This window comes from Muscardinus avellanarius, assembly GCF_963383645.1.
Source record: "Muscardinus avellanarius genome assembly, chromosome: 4".
In the NCBI taxonomy this organism is placed as follows: domain Eukaryota; kingdom Metazoa; phylum Chordata; class Mammalia; order Rodentia; family Gliridae; genus Muscardinus; species Muscardinus avellanarius.
Genome location: NC_137789.1, coordinates 53,604,123 through 53,621,653, shown reverse-complemented (window position 1 = coordinate 53,621,653; position 17,531 = coordinate 53,604,123). Strand labels below are relative to the sequence as shown.

Below are 17,531 nucleotides of genomic sequence, written 5' to 3'. Positions count from 1 at the left end.
TTTATGATTTTTTGGTGGTTAATAATCTTAATTTTTCCATATTATATGTAAACAATAAATGACCTAATGTAGAATACTTTTTGTCTTAAAAAAAAAATGTTTCCTTTTCCCCAAAGAGGAAAAGACTGGAGACCTTTATTTGGTCCCTAATGAGGAAACACTAAAGATTTTAGTTCAAGATAGTGACAGGTTTCACTTGTTATATCTTATCTCTACATTCTTTAATATTATCTTAGAACAGTCTAGAACCTATTCATGAATTGTTTTCCCACTTATAATGCCTAGAATTCCCCTTGACCTAGACCTAGCCAGACTATCACGCTTAGAACACTTCGTCACTACCCATATCACTCCACAGTTGGCTTCGATGAAACTGAGCTACTCCTAACACCCTAGCTGTGTAACAGTTCTGGTTCCTCCATTGGACCTTGAATACTTCCAGGAACTAGAATGGACTCCGCCTTACTTTACATTTCAGGGTGAATAACATACCACAAGGCATCCCACAAACATTTAATCAAGGAAAAGGAAGTGCAGTGGCCTGTGAGGGAAAAACTTATAGTATGGAAGATTACATAAAATCAGTGACCCACATTCAAATCTGATAAACTGGTGACCAAATCTGGGTTAAAAAAAAAAAAAAAGGACAGTTTTGTAAAGCAAACTGCTGTGCAACTGTGAAGCCACCTTCCGAAGCCAGTCACTGACAGCAGGCAGGGCCAGGGCCTCCACTCCTTCCCCATCTCCCAAGTGCCCAGAAGACGACGTCGCTTTACGGCAGGCCCCAAGGTCGCGCCGCGGTGTCGTAAAAGGCAGCGCCGCGCCGGGCGGCGAGCGACTTCCGGCCTAGCGGCGCCGTGGAGGCGGGAAAGTGCGGGCCGTCGGTTGGAGGGCGGTCCGCGCCGCCGCCCGCCCGCCCCTCGGGCTGCTCCACCGCGCTCCCGGCAGGCGTGTTCCAGGCTCCCGGAGCCAGCGCTGGGCGCCGGTTAAGACCCGCTTCCCGTCGCCCGCACCATGGAGGCGGCGGTGGAGGCCGAAGTCGAGAACGAGGACGGCGACAGCTGCTGCGGAGATGTGTGCTTCATGGACAAAGGCCTGCAGAGGTGAGGGCGGACCCGCGGCCGCCCGGCTCCCGCCCCGCCGAGGGGCGTCGCTTCGGGGGCTGTGAGGGTCGGCCCTGCTCGCTCCCCGGCCTCCGCCGCCGCACCCCCTAGAAAAGGCGGCGGAGGAGCATCCGCGGGCCCTTGCTGGTTTTGCCGCCGTCTCATTACCCCGTTCTGGTTGCTTCGTACAATGCACCATAACAAACCTGTCTTACTCAGTTCACCTTTTCCTTCGCGTGCTGCTTGAACTCGTTACGGGGCCCGCGAGGCTCTGGGTGTTGCATCCTAAAGTCTCCGCCCCGACCCGTTCACTCGGTCTGTTCACCCGGGTTCACCTCCCGGGGCCGCAGGTGGTTCCACCACAGCCTCGCCTGTGTCTCCAACAAGCTGCGCCTGTGTGAAGTGCTCTTCTTCCTGCGAACTTTGCGACCGGTGATTAGCGTCTCGTTCCCAACCCTCAACTAAAATTTGCTGGATGACCCTGGGAATATATTTTTTAAAGAAGTGCTTACATTTACATACCTAATAGTAGCTGCTGTTTCCTTCATTGTTCATGTTACACATATTATCACTAGTCTTCACAGCAATTTTGCAAGGTAATAGTTTTTTCTCCTAAGTGAGGAATATGAGACTTAGTGAATCTGACGTGCAGCTGATGAGTAGTTAAATTCTGATGCAAACCCGTTTCTCCACTTGCTTTTCCTATGATCCTACTTTATCTGCATAGTATTGATTTACAGAAACTGCAATGGGTCAGAAAGTAAGCGGCTATCATTAAAAGTATGTGTTAATAGTATATTGATCTGACACTAAGAGCCCAGTAAATGACAGAAGTTAATTACCAAATGCCTCAAACATTTAGAAGTTGCTAGTATGAGAGATGCAATTGCGTCCCTGCTGCCAGTTTTGTTTCTTAAAGTTTTATGATACTTTTTATGATTTAACTAACTAATTTCCCATCCAGGACCTTTATCTGCATTGTTTGTGATCCTGAAACTACTTCTACCTACAGGGGAAGTTCCAGTTATAAAGAGTAATTGAAGGAATAGAAATGAGTTCTACTTAGGGAAAGTGGATTCCAGTTTGCAATAGAGGAACGCAGGAGCATATAAATATCAATAATCCATGATTTCTTTGAAGTCAACTACATTCTGAGCCATTATAGACCAGTGAAGAAAATCAGATTATAAATTGCATGAGATTTGTATTTATACCTGGGCTCTTTTAACATAACTGCAAGAACTTTGAGTGTGCAATTTAGTTTTCATAAACTTCAATATCCTTATGACATCCACTGCTTAGAGTTGCCAGATTTAAATGAGATAAGGAACCTGGGGCTCTGAAAGGTTACCATTTGTTAAAGTAATAGGAGAAAAAAAAAAGAGGTAAGGTGTAGATATGAACTGCGGTATTAGAATTCCAAAAGATTTTCATTTATTTTTGTTCAATACTGCCTTTACTGTGCACATAAAAGTATGGTGGCACACACTTGTAATCCCAGTACTTGGAAGGCTGGGACAGGAGGATGAAAGGTTTGAGGCCAGCCTCAGCTACTTAGTGAGGCTCGCCACAGCTTAATGAGACCCTATTTCAAAAATAAAAATTAGGGCTGAGAATATAGCTTACAAGCTTACAGGTAGAATACCCATGTTCAATCCCTAGTACCGCAAAAAAAAAAAAAAAAATAGAACTGCCTAGGGTCATTCACCTTCTTTGAGTAGTTTTGTTTTGTTTATTTAGAGTGTCTAAAAATACTGCTTTTTGTGGTAAGAAGCACAGTTTTACAAGACAGTTCAAGGCATAAATGGAAGGAGTTTACTCTAGAATGGAGTACACATTAACTACATAATGCTATTTGGTTATTTTTAATTATTTAATCATGCCTTTAAAATCCATTTTTACTTGGTTTTTATGATACATATTTTCTTTTGTAGCATCTCAGAGTTATCTTTAGATTCATCCCTTCATGCCATCAATCTTCACTGCAATAACATCTCCAAGATCACAGCCATTGATCACATTTGGAACTTAAGACATTTAGATCTGTCATCTAATCAAATAAGTCAAATTGAAGGGCTAAGCACACTGACAAAATTATGCACTTTAAATTTGTCCTGCAATTTGATCACAAGGATAGAAGGTTTGTGACTTTCATATAATACTTTGCATTAAGAAGGTTATTTATATCTATTTCTCCAAAATAATAGAATAAATATTATTATAATTATTTGAAAACTGACCCTAAAACTCATTATGAAAATGTTTTCTTATAGAAAAGTACAACTTTTAAAAAATTATTTATCAGAGCTGGGCATTACAAGTGGCGCACACTTGTAATCCTAGCATTTGGCAGGCTAAGATAGGAGGATCACAGTTCATGGACAGCCTCAGCTACTTAGTGAGGCCCTTTGCAACTCAGTGAGACCCTGTTTCAAAATAAAGAATAAAAAAATAGGGCTGGGGGTGTGGCTTGGAGGTAGAATGCCTCTGGGATTCATCCCCAGTACCGCAAAAAAAAAAAAAAAAAAAAAAAATCAAATGTCACTAAAATTGATTTATCTGTCATCAGACTGGATTTACTTCAAAATAGTCTGAGCTAGGCTGTTGGGGTCTGCGTGGTGGCACATACTTGTAATCCCAGCATTTGGGAGGCTGAGACCTGAGTATCCCATGGACAGCCTCGGCTACTTAGTGAAGCTCTTAGTAACTCAGTGAGACACTGTTTCAAAATAAAGAATAAAAAATAGGGCAGGGGGTATAGCTCAGAGGTAGAATGCCTCTAGGTTCCATCCCCAGTACCGCAAAAAAAAAAAGAAAAGAAAAAGAAAAAACAGTCTGAAGTAATACTGTAATGTATTTCTCTATCCTTTAATTCTTGTAAAGGCTTTATTTTGTTTTTGCCTTATTTTTAGGACTTGAAGCACTAATTAATCTCACTAAACTGAATTTGTCTTATAACAACATAAGTGATCTTAGTGGTAAGTAAATATGCTTATATTTCCCATAATGCAGTCTGATAAATTAGCTCAGTATATTGGAAAACTCCAAGTACTAATCTAAGTTTTGACCTGAGTTCTCATCTAATGAATATGCATGTCATAATTCTTTTTTGTTGCTGTCAACAAAAATCACAGCTAAAGCTGGACATGGTAGCACACACTTGTAATCCCAGCATTTGGGAGGCTGAGACAGGAGGATCACAGTTCGTGGCCAGCCTCAGCTACTTAGTGAGGCCTTTGCAATTCAGTGAGACCCTGTTTCAAAATAAAGAATAAAAAATAGGGCTGGGAATGTAGCTTGAAGGTAGAATCCCCCTGGGTTTCATCCCTAGTACTGCAAAAAAAAAAAAAAAAATCACATCTGAGTGAAAATAGAGATAAAGACCAGTGTGATCACTGGGAGAAAAAACTTAGGTGAGAAGACCCACATCAGGGGAATAATGTTTTAGTCCTATATAGTTAATTTACTATTAAATATATATAGAGAGAAGTCATTCTAATAGAACTTTCTACAGTGATGAAAATGTTCTTATCCGTGTTCTGGTATGGCAACAAGAAGCTAAATGTGGCTGGCTATTAAGCACTTGAAGTATGGATAGGAACTGAATTTGTACTTTTAAATATATAAAGCCACATGTAACTAGTGGCTACCATGTTGAAACGTATAAGTATGCAGTATTCCAAAGATTCTTGCAAACAGAAATAAAATATTTCTAATATGCATAAAAATATTTAATTTTTTTAAAAGAGTTTCCCTAAGTTGCTGAGGCTGGCTTCCAACCTACAGTCCTAAAATGGACTAAAGCCATTGTTTTGTGCATATTCTCATAGCAAGGTCTTAAAATGCTGCTCCTTTGCCTCAAAAAAAATTTTTTTTTTCTATTGTAGGTTTGATGCCTCTTCATGGACTTAAGTATAAACTTAGATATATTGACCTACATGGTAATTGTATAGATAGTATCCATCACTTGCTTCAGTGTATGGTAGGATTGCACTTCTTGACCAATCTTATTTTGGAGAAGGATGGAGAGGGGAATCCTGTCTGTCATGCGCCAGGTAGGAACAGTTAATTTAATAAATTTTGTAACTTCTTTCTTTGTAGCTTCTTTCTTTCCTTTTTACACTTTGCAGTGTTTTATTATATATTTAGAAAACTTAATTACAAATTATTTTATCAAGACAAACTAAACTTTTAAAAGAACAATACATTAGCTAGTCAGTAATTCTTCTATTTAGACAGTTTATATTTTATCATTATAATGTTTTCTAATAGAATATACTATATAGCTATTTAAAGAAAAAGAAAAAACCCACAGGGCAGGCGTGGTGGCGCATGCTTTTAATCCCAGTACTTGGGAGGCTCAGACAGGAAGATCTCAGTTCGAGGCCAGCTTCAGCTACTTAGGGAAACCCTCTACAACTTAGTAAGACCTTGTTTCAAAATAAAGAATAAAAGCCGGGCGTGGTGGTGCACGCTTGTAATCCCCGTGCTTGGGAGGCTGAGACAGGAGGATCGCACAGGTTCGAAGCCAGCCTCAGCTACTTAGTGAGGCTGTCAGCAACTTAGTGAGACCCTGTTTCCAAATAAAATATAAAATAGGTCTGGGAGCATAGCCCGGAGGTAAAAAGCCTCTGGGTTACACCCCCAGTACCACCAAAAATAAATAAAGAAATAAAGAATAAAAAATAGGGCTTGGGGGTATAGCTCAAAGGTAGAATGCCCCTGGGTTCCATCCCCAGCACCACAAAACAAAACAACAACAACAACAACAAAAAAAACACAGAATCTCTTTGTTTACTAGTGGTTAATAACTCCAAGATATATTAAGAGAAGGAAAAGCAAGTTGCAAAGTATTCCTTACAATAGGCTACCATTAGTGTGTAAAGACTGACACATCTCCTTTATACATATATATAGAAATATCTAAAAAAAACGCTCCCTAAAACCTTGATAATATTGGCTCTCTAGGAAAATGACCTGGGTAGCTAAATATTAGGAAGTGTTGGGAGAACATTTTACTGTGTACATTTTGAATTTCATACCACATGAATTTAACATATTAGTAAAAAAGGATTTTTAAAATTAAGCTTACACTTATATATATGATGCTACTGAATTGCCATTTAATCTATAACAGAATCAATCAAGTTGCAAAGATGAGATGGATTAGAACTTAGTTATTTCATACTGTTTAGCCAATAAGAGAAATGTGTTGAATATGAGTATACTTCCTGAAAATCTGCTCGATTATAAGTTGGCTACAGAGGCTTCATCTGACGTTCATGTGCAACTATGAAGCTTTTTTTAGCATGACAAGTCTATTTTTATTATTTCACAAAAAATATATTTTTATAAGTCTACTTGAAAATTAGGGCAGATTTGAGAGATTTTAGGGAAACCCCTTTTCTTTGAAAGAAAACCTAATTTTTTTTTTCCTCTTTTTAGCTTGTGTATGGTATTGGGGATTGATTCCAGGGGCATTCCACCTTGGAGCTATACTACCAGCTCCTTCAGCCTTTCTTTCTTCCTTTCTTTATTTCTATATTCATTCATTTATTTTTAAACAAGGTCTTACTAAGTTACTCAGGGCCTCACTGAGTTGTTGACAGGCTGACTGAGCACCTGTAATCTTCCTGTCTCAACCTTCCAAGTACTGGGATTACAGGTGTGTTCCACCTTCTTTTTAACTGTAAAGTCAGATATAATTTTTTTTCTTTCTAACAATCTTGTATCAAGAACCTCAAGTTTGAATTTGGTTTTCTTTTTTTTTTCTTTTTTTCTTTTTTTTTTTTTTTGGTACTGGGAATTGAACCCAGGAGTATTCTACCTCTGAGCTACACCCCTAGCCCTATTTTATTTTTGTATTTTGAGTCAGAATCTTGTTAAGTTGTTGAGACTGGCTGTGATTCTCCTGTCTTTGCCTCCCAAGTTACTGGGATTACAGACATACACCACCATGGCTTGGCTTTACTTTCTTTTTTTAAAATTAGGTACCTATCAATCCTGTCCTCTAAAATTAAAAGAAACATTTCTAAAATTACTTTTCTTCTCCAAAATGTTTTAAAACTGATTGGCCAGATTTCTTTCTTTTGGAATTATTCCAAGCACTTCATTGATCCTTGTTAGAAATGCTTAGCTTTAATATTACAGTTCAGCAAAATCAAGGTGCTCCTATTTGGCTACATACTGATTTGATGTTAATATGTCAGGTTTTCTTGTATTTAACTGTTCTCAAGAGAAATAAACACATTATTCTTGAATACTTGATAGGTGACATCATATCTAAATATTTAATGCTGGAGGATTTAATAGGGAAATTTGGGGGCTTTGATTATTGTATCATCTTGACTTGTTTGTTATTTTTATGCTAGTTGTACTAAAAATAAAGACATTCTTTGCAGGATAAATTGATGCTGGTTTTATGAAATAGAGCTTTTTTCAAAGAAAATGATTTTAACTTTCTAACCATCAGGAAGATTATTTGGGAGGGGTAAAGAGAATGTTTTGTTTCTTTTGTATTTAATTACATAATGGAGAAGTTGGATAAATAGCATTTATGACAAGTGTACTACTTGTTTTCTTGAACTAATTTTATCACTTATGTGATACATGCAACTTAGCTTATTTTAGAAATAATTAGCCTCTGTTTTTAATTTTTAAATTTTCATTTTGAATGATTTATTTTCAAGGATACAGAGCAATTCTCCTCCAAACTTTGCCACAGCTTAGAATCTTGGATTGCAAAAACATATTTGGTGAACCAGTAAATATGGCAGATGTGAATTCATCCCGCCTACAGTGCTTAGAAGGTCTTTTGGATAATCTAGTTTCCTCTGATTCTCCCCTAAATATAAGTGAAGATGAGGTATAGCAATAATTTTTTTCTAATCAAAAAATTTTGATTGTTCAAAGAATGAATTTAAAAGGATTTTGGTTTGTTTCTGTGTCATAGATCCTTGATAATATGCCAATAGTAGCACCACCCATCAATGAGTTACTTCCCCTGGAGCAGTTTGCAAGTGCACCAACAGATAATGTTTTGACATCATTTTTATCTGTGTGTCCATCTTCCGAGCCAGAGAAAATTAATCATGAAAAGGATTTTCAGAATGAGATGAAACTTCAGAAATTAGATGATCAGATTTTACAGCTTCTCAATGAAGTAACTTTTTTCTATCTTTCTAAAGCCTGGTATATGTTTATTGAAAAAAATAGTTAATAAAATGTAAGATGCAAATTTTATGCAAGCTGACCAACCAAAAATAATCTATATTGTATGCATCAGTGTGTATATTTTTGTTTTCCTTTATGGAAATAGAATTTAATATAGCAATAGTGTTAGAAAATGGTAGCCTAGTTTTTCACTCAATTTTCTTGTTGCCTCCCTTTGCATCTTTACTATGTAATTCTTTTGTCTTGTTCTGCAGTATTCCATATTGCTTCTGTTCACTTGGCTTTAATTTCTAACCTCAAGCAAGATGAGAACTCTTAGGGGTATTTATTAACACAAGGAATACCAGGGTTACTTTTGGCCTCTACTATCTCTTAGGTTGTTTACTAGTCAAAACCACTTAAGAATTTACAGTTAAATGGCAACTTAATTTATAAAACTGCTCCAGTTTCAGTTTCCAGCAGACCATCTCCTAATTAGTCCCTGCTTGCCTCAACTATTTACCTTATTTTTATTTCTATTACAGATTCCTTGCTTTTTTTTTTTTTTTTTCCAGGTCTGGGGATGGAACCCAGAGGCATTCTACCTTCGAGTTATACCCCCATCTCCAATTTTTCTTTCTTTATTTTGAAACAAGGTCTCACTGAGTTGCGGAGGGCCTCACTAAGTAGCTGAGGCTGTCCGCAAACTGCGATCCTCCAGTCTCAGCCTCCCAAATGCTGGGATTACAAGTGTGCGCCACCATGCCTGGCTAGATTCCTTGCTTAAAAAAAAAAAAAAAAATCTATGAACTAAGTGAATATTGATAAATTCCAGTGAATATCAGTAAGTTCAAGTGAGTTATAGTTCATAGAATTTACTCTTCAGTACTCAGCCCTCAGTGCTGCATTCTTGCACTAACCAACAGTGATGGGTTTTTTTTTTTTTCCCCTTTGGAACTACACCTCCTTGAATTCAATGGATTATTACTTGGTCTTCTACCTAGGTGTTGGATAGAGAAATAGTTATAAATGTCACCTCTGTAGAAAATTTGGTATAGGCCAAAGAGGCTTCAAATACCTAATAACCACATATTAGCTATTTAGCCATATCAGACAACACAGATATAATAAAACATTTTCATTTGGAGTTATTTTCCTTCAGTCAGTACTTCTATTCTGAACTTATGTTAGCAAATCTTGTAATGGACATCTGTAGATAAACCTAGTTTTATTCACTTTTTCAAAGGCCTTCAAGTAGCTATTGTTTGGTTTTTTTGTTTTTTTGTTTTCTTTGCATTTTCCCCAAGTTCATCACTGCTACTTTTAGGAGACCTACCCTAGTAGAAGCTTATCTATACTAGAAGCTGAATTCCCTGTTGTTTCTCATATTATTTCAAATATATTGTTTCAAATATTTCTTGTTTGTAAACTTTTAATCTTATAAAAACCTTAATATTTAAGAAAATTTTAGATTTTTTATACTGAGTTTAATATTTAACAAACTTTATTGTTGTTTTTATTCTAGACTTCTAGTTCTTTAATAGATAATGTTCCTGAAAAAGACCTTAGACCAAAGAGAGAAACAGATATAACTTCTGAAAGTGACTATGGAAACAGAAAAGAATGCAGTAGAAAAGTTCCTCGAAGATCAAAAATTCCATATTATGCCAGAACTATTCAAAGTATTAAGCACCATAATAAAAACAACAATAGTTTCATAAGGTACTTTTTTAGTTTTAGAATTCCAAATAAGACACACAGGCAGTAGTTAATATGGCTATCTTTTTCCTTAAAGCTATCTCATGGTGATATTTATCATTTTATTAACAGTAGTTTGACTCTTCAGCCTTCTTGGCTCTGATTTGTTTAGTACTATCAGCCCTTCATGGTTCTACAGGTTCTGCATCAGTTGATTCAACTAGCCACTAATCAAAAAAAAATTATTTTAAGATTTACATTTGAGATATACTATAATTTCATCAGGTTCTAGCTAGTGTTATAATCTACTTATTTGGCTCTATGCTGTTAATTTTAAATGTTTAACTCAAAGGGTAATTATATTAATTATTTTTCCTATACGTGGACATCATTTTACCATAGTCTTCAAGTAATGACAATACTTTTTAAACTATTTTGATATATTTAAGAATTCCACCTAATCTAAATATGTTGAACACTAAACATAACATCACTATCTTTTCAAAAATCTTGAGGCCCTAATATTTTAATCAACAAAGTACATATAAAATTAAGGAAGCAGTTTGTACAAGTTACTATTTTATTTAATGTCTTTTTGTCAAAGCTGTTTACATATAAGACTACATATGTTAACATTAGAGAACATTAGAAACAATGTATTTTCTTTGGGTTATCTCCAGAATTTTATTCTTTGCAGTTGTAATCGTAGAATGAAACAACCTTACTTTAAAGAATTGTATGTAAGATCATCTTTAGCAAGCTGCAATATTTTACGAGAATTAGAAGAGCGGAAGACTGATATAATTAAAGCAGACAAAAATAGCTCAGAAGATAACACTTACAGGGTAAGATTTATGAGATTAAGAAACAATTAATGTGTAGTCAGGCGTGATGGTGCACGCTTGTAATCCCATCATTCAGGAGGTGGAGACCAGAGGACTGAAGTTTGTGGACAGCTTCAGCTACGTAACGAGACCCTTCAACTCAGTGAGACCCTGTTTCATAAATTAAAAAACACTAAAAAATAGGGCTGGGGATGTAGCTCCGAGGTACCCCTGGGTTCCATCCCCAGTACTGCAATAAATAAATAAATAAATAAATAAATATAAGAAGGAAAGAAAGAGAATGATCATAGTGTTAGTTACAAAATCTGGGGGGGGGGGGGGATTAGCCTTTTTTAAGCCCTTCTGCCTCCAGACTACACTCCGAGACCTATATTATATTTTTTTATATTTGGAAACAGGGTCTCTTAAGCCAGCAGGGCTGGCTTTGAACCATCGCGATTCTCCTGTCTCCACCTCCCAAGCACGGGGATTAAAAGTGTGCGCCACCACACTCGGCATAAATTAGCCATTTTTATGGGCAAAAGTATTGCTTTCAATTTCATAACACAATAAGTTAATTTTTTCCTTCCCTATTCCATATTTTGTATAACTTTATAGAAATAAAAATTATACATTTATTTAAGATCAGATTCAAGAGAAATCATTTGTTTCATTCAATGAAAAGAGAATCAGTTCTAAATTTTTTAATTCTTAAAGTGTGTTATCTATTTTTTTATACTGTCAGACTCCCTTTTAAATATCTAAGAGAATCTACATGTCTTCTTAAAAAATCTACTTTTATATACATTTTAAAAAAAGAAACAAAAACATATAACAGTTTTTTTGTACTAACCCAAAACCCAGTTTTGGACACAGATTAAGAGGTGTTATTTCATGTTTTTTTGAATATTTCTCATGTTGTTGAGAGTTTTTGGTACATCTGCTTTCTTATTTCATGTTTTTTAACTTGCCTTTATTGTGCTTGTTGAAATCCTGGTTATTTTTTTTTCTTATACTTTGTACTGTTCTTCCAGTAGTAGTTTTGCCTTCAAATCTTTAGTATTACTGCTTTTCTTCCCTTATTCTCAACTATAGTGGCTTTAATATTGAAAAAAAAATTATGATTACCATTATGACAAAAATAAAAAAGCAACTAACATTTATTGAGTTGTTGCTATCTGCTAGATATTGTTCTGTATGCTTTACTTCCGTTAATTCTTACAATTTTTGAAGTGAAGTAATATTTAAAAATTGTGGCATTAAAAAGGTAACCTTTTCAAGTTCACCTAACATTGTTGTTCTCTTTCAGTCTCTTGTTGAACAGCTAGACCAAGAGAGAGAGATGAGATGGAAAGCTGAGCAAGCGGAAAAGAAACTTATAGATTATATTGATGAACTGCATAAAGAAGCAAATGAAAAGAAAGATGTTCATAGTTTGGCTCTACTTACCACAGATAGGTGAGACAAAAATATATAAACCTAAAGATCTCATTGCAAAAAGAATATTGAACTTGGAACTGAAATAACTTAATTTAAACTAGCTATAGTACAATTTTACACTTTTTAAACAATGTATTCAAACTTTATTTGGTCTGAAAGCTTAATGCTTTGTTTACATGTTACATAAATAAGGAATTCTAGATATATGTTTTTGAGCCCCCAGCTGAGAAGTGTCAGATAGATGCAGATAGGTAAGTATTATAAGTAAAGAGACTAGAGCAGGGGTAGGCAGAGTCTTGAAGTTCCAAATTCCATACAAGGTAGGGATTTGCAAATATTTATTTAAGCTTTTTGGGTCCTTTTCAAACTGTTATCACATATTAGTCTTCTGCACTAGGCCTTGGTACCAGCCTTATGTAACTTGTTTCTTATACTATGTTTCCCATGTTTCGTTTTCACTGATCCCTTGGAAAATTAGTCTTTTCTGACCCTGCTTCTAACTAAAATCTTGTGTTTATATTTTTTAGATTAGATCCTAAATCTTGATATCTCCTATGTACCTTAGTAGGGACTCTGTCCCTTGCATCTAACCCAGAATCTAGCATCCAGGTACCATACTATGAATCTTGCTGGGCATGGTGGTTTATACCTATAATCCCAGCTACTTAGAAGGCTAAGGCAGGATTTTTGCAAGTTCAAGGCTAGCCTGGACAACTTTGGGAGACTATGTCTTGAAATAAAAAATTTTGAGCTAGAGATGTAGTTCAGTGATAGAGTGCCACTGGGTTCAATCCACAATATTGCAAAAGAGAAAAAAAATGGATTGGATTTAGTATGGTATATCTCTTATGTCTAAACCTCCATGATGAATGAACTTTATCTTACTGCCTACTAAAAATGTTTTACCTATTTCGTCTTAAGGTTAGCATATTCTTAGATTCATCCTGCTTTCTTATTCTATATTCTTTGTCATAATAAATGGTGTCCCATCAATATCCAGTCAGACAACAAAAGTAGAAATCTAGGAATAATTGTTTGGTGTCCTTTTTCTTTCTCATATCCGACAGCTGGTTGGTATTGATAATCTTCATTCACTTCTTAAAGAATATTGAACTGTATTGAACTATATCCTTTATAATTCAATATTCTTTATAGTTCTCCTCTATATCCTAAAATTGTTGCCTTAATTTACACTCTTATCTCTTGCTTAGGTAATTGCTCCAGGACTCCTTACCTATAGCTTCTCTGTCCATATCCCACATAGCCCATAGGATAAGCTCTAACTTTGGCCCATATAGCTGTCAAATAAGTTGATTGTATGAACAAAGGAAAACCACTTTGGATACTACTTTCATTAAAGACAAGATGTTAATTTTAAAAAAAGAAAAAACTAACAAAAGAATTTAAAAAAATAAAAATAAAAAATAAAGACAAGAGGTTAGATAGTAAGAGCAAGAATTAGAAGGCCGGGCGTGGTGGCACACACTTGTAATCTGCACGCTTGTAATCCTCACACTTGGGAGGCGGAGACAGGAGGATCACGCAGGTTTGAAGCCAGCCTCTCTGGCTTAAGAGCCTCTGTTTCCAAATAAAATATAAAATAGGTGTCTGGGAGTGTAGCCCAGAGGTAGAAGGGTTCCATCCCCAGTACAACAACAACAACAACAAAAAAGAATTAGAGAAATGACCATACTGAAGTTTGTGAATATATTTCTTTAAATATGGCCTAGAAATATAATAGCTACACATTGGGGTGGGTGTCTAGCTCAGTAATTTCTTTGTGAGGCTATGTTTTTTTCAAATACTGGACTTTATATAAACCACCTTGCTGTCTGTAATATTTGGTTAAGATGTGAAGGGTGAAACTGGGCGTGATGGCACACACTTGTAATCCCAGCACTTGAGAGGCTGAGACAGGAGGGATGCAAGTTTGGGGACAGCCTCAGTAAGTAGTGAGGCCCTCAGCAACTTAGTGAGACCCTATTGAAAAATAAAGAATAAAAAATAGGGCTGGGGATGTAGCAAGATGTGAAGGCTAAGTGTATAACTCAAGTAGGTCAAACATAATGGAGTAACCCTTGGCCTCGGTGATTGCTTAATGGTGTGCACATTTGACTGAACTAAACTAATCTGAGCCTTTCCAGTGACTCTTCTAAGTTAAGCTAGAGGAAGATGATCCTTCTGTTTGATTCTCAGAAGTTTTAGAATAGTAGCCCAGGGATGTTTTTATGCTTTCTTCTTTACCTCCCCCCGCCATGCCCCACTCTTGTGCTGCTCTTCTGTTCCCTTCCCCAAACATAAAAGACACCTGCAGTAGAAAAACTAAAGACAGCCTCTAGGGGATCAGATATAAAGAGGGTGGGGTTTTTTTGGTGATGCTGATGTTTGAATCCAGGGGCATTCTACCTCTGAGCTACACCCCCATCCCTGTTTTATATTTTATTTGAAATGATCTTGCTAAGTTGCTGAGGCTGTCTTCAAACCTGAGATTATCCTGTCTCAGCCCCTGAGACAACAGGTACCACATGTAGCCAAATACAGAGTTCTGATGGTATTGCATGTTCATTTCAGTAGTACCTCAGAATACTATCACTCAGTCTTTTTCTAAGTTTAGTTATGTGGGTCAATAAATGTTCTCCTTTTGTATAAACTAGTTAAGTTTTCAGTAACCAAAGAGTTCTATATGAAGCTAGAATCAATACTTAGTGTCTAAGCCAGGTATAGTGTACATGCTTGTAACCCCAGTATTTGGGAGCCTGAAAGGAGGATTGCAGGTTCTCGGCCAGCCCATAGCTACATAGTGAGACCCTCTGAGTGCTCTTGGGTTCAATTCCCAGTACCAAAAAAAAAAAAAAGTACTTGGTGTCTGAGGAAAGTCAAACTTGACTTACAGGTAGCTCTTCTTATAGCACTTATGTCACACAACATTTATAAATGCCTCCACATCTTTCCTGTCTGCTAGATACTGAGTTTCTTAAAGGTATAGGTTGTATCTTATTCATTTTGCTTTTAAAAAGTCAATATCTACACACTGTCTGAAACACATTAGCTCTTTTGTAAAGGTTTTGCTAAGGTTTAATAAAGTTATATAAGGTAAGGTGTGATTAATTTATAGTGTTTTCCCTTTGGGAACGGTATTAGTTTCAGGAGTGGGGGTATGGGCTAATAATGTTTTACAGCCATTTTAATTGAAATTAGAATTTGAAACACACTTATCTTCCTAATTACTATAAACATTAACATTGACTACAGTTTTTATCATTTTATATGTCATATACCTAATGCCACACATAATTTCTGCCTAGGTTAAAAGACATTATTTTTAAAGAAAGAAATTCCAAGGCACAACTTGAAGTTATGGTTCACAAACTTCAAAATGAAATTAAGAAACTAACTATTGAATTAATGAAAGCAAGAGATCAGCAGGAAGATCACATTAGACACTTAAGAACCCTGGAAAAAGCATTAGAAAAAATGGAGAGGCAAAAAACGCAGCAGCAGGCGGCACAGGTATCCCTCTTTTAATGTCTGACATGAACTAACACAAGTTGATAATTTCTATCCTGAAACAAATTATATCACATAGTAACTAAAAAATGTTAGGCTATATATAAAAATTAAATTACTGGTAATTTAAATATGATAATCATGTAGCCTTTGGGATTATATTTAAATTAAGGCTATCAGCACTTACATAAAGTAATTAAAAGAAAAATTGATGAGATATCTCAGGTAATTAGGCCTGTATTTTGAGAAAACTAGTTTGTAAACATTTTGGGAATACATAAGTTAATTTTATTTTTATGCTTTCTAAAAGGAAATTCTTATCGAAATCTGTGGTACAAACAAGCAGTAGTTAAAGTCAGTGTATTTGATGCTTCCAAGCAATCATTTATATGACCATAGCATTGTTGATTTAATAAATTTTGAACATCAACATAGTCACTATGTCCTGCCACTTAGAAGACACTTTTCTTAGAAGAATTGGCATTAAAAGAGGAGCAGGAAGATTATTATATAAGTACTATAATGGTACATACTTTATGCAGATGAGACTTATCCAAGAGGTGGAACTGAAAGCTTCAGCTGCTGATAGAGAAATAAGCTTACTTCGAACTTCCCTTCACCAAGAAAAGGAACAAGTGCAACAACTTCATGAACTTCTGGCATTGAAAGAACAAGAACACAGGTAAAGGAAAAACATTAGGAAAATAATTGACACTTAAAAAACAAGAGAAAGCTGTGGGGGTTTCCTCTCAATATTTAAAGACAATGATGGCTCATTGGCAAATTTTCACAGAATTAGCTCATGGAAAATACCATGGCTATATATGTATTAGAATCAGGACTAGCAAAAACTGCTAATCACTTTATTGTCAGCATTTGAAGTAAAGGCTTTATTAACAAAGAAGCTTATTTTACATTCCTCTAAACCCAACCAAAAAATTAACATTGTTTATAGAGAAATCTGTTTTAATTGACTTCCAAGTAACTACTTGTTAAATTGTTTAGTTTTTATTTTTCTGAACCAAGGATCAACAGGTTTTGGGGGGGTAGGGAAGAGCGTGCATTTGGGTACTAGGGATTGAACCAGAGCATTCTACTTTTGAGATACATTCTCAGCCCTCTTTATTTTGAAACAGGTTCTCACTGTGTTACCCCTCGTTGGCTTTGAATCTGTGATCTTCCAGTCTCAGAATCCCAGGTACTAGGATTACAGACACAAACCCGGCACAGATTTTTTTCTCTAAAGAGCCACGTAGTTTTGTAGGCCATACCTAACTTTTCCTTTGTCTCCATATATAATATTTAAAGAACTGGATGTGGCTATGTTCCAATAAAAGTTTATTTACAAAGAAAAGGGCAGCAGGCTACTCCTGCTGTGTAGAGTCCACAGGAACTTGAACATTTTTTTCTAGTCATCTACTTACTGTCTACCTGTTGAATTATAAGCTTGTTGTGGTTAATTGCATTAATTCTCAAACCAGTTTTGTTTCTGTACTTTGTGTGTGTGTGTGTGTGTGTGTGTGTGTGTGTGTGTGTGTGGTACTGAAGGTAGAACGCAGGGGCATTCTACCTCTGAGCTATACCCCAGTCCTAATTTTTTTAATATTCTTTATTTTGAAACAGGGTCTCACTGAGTTGCAAAGGGCCTCACTAAGTAGCCGAGGCTGTCCTTGAACCACCATCCTCCTGTCTCAGTCTCCCAAATGCTGGGATACAAGCATGTACCACCACGCCCAGCTCAAAAGTTTTTAATGCATGAAGTAAATTTTGACCCTCTAAGAAAAACTGTCGTCATGAGTGTGGAAGA

General features: G+C 36.2%; 1 protein-coding gene across 4 annotated transcripts in view; it reads left to right on the top strand.

Annotated features, from left to right (window-relative positions):
* Positions 1 to 1,014: 1,014 nt before the first annotated feature.
* The window catches only part of LRRCC1 (leucine rich repeat and coiled-coil centrosomal protein 1), a gene marked incomplete at both ends in the record, with an annotated part of 29,222 nt that continues 12,705 nt past the window's right edge, over positions 1,015 to 17,531 (top strand). Inside the window, 11 exons of one of the 4 annotated variants that reach the window (XM_080694036.1) lie at positions 1,015 to 1,103; positions 3,038 to 3,243; positions 4,016 to 4,081; positions 4,991 to 5,158; positions 7,793 to 7,968; positions 8,056 to 8,118; positions 9,781 to 9,977; positions 10,651 to 10,798; positions 12,087 to 12,235; positions 15,523 to 15,727; positions 16,267 to 16,406. In XM_080694036.1, coding sequence (XP_080550162.1) covers positions 1,015 to 1,103; positions 3,038 to 3,243; positions 4,016 to 4,081; positions 4,991 to 5,158; positions 7,793 to 7,968; positions 8,056 to 8,118; positions 9,781 to 9,977; positions 10,651 to 10,798; positions 12,087 to 12,235; positions 15,523 to 15,727; positions 16,267 to 16,406 — 1,607 coding nt within the window. Of the gene's footprint in view, positions 1,104 to 3,037; positions 3,244 to 4,015; positions 4,082 to 4,990; positions 5,159 to 7,792; positions 7,969 to 8,055; positions 8,266 to 9,780; positions 9,978 to 10,650; positions 10,799 to 12,086; positions 12,236 to 15,522; positions 15,728 to 16,266; positions 16,407 to 17,531 lie in introns of all 4 variants that reach the window. The other 3 variants (XM_080694035.1, XM_080694034.1, XM_080694037.1) reach the window with 3 other exon arrangements.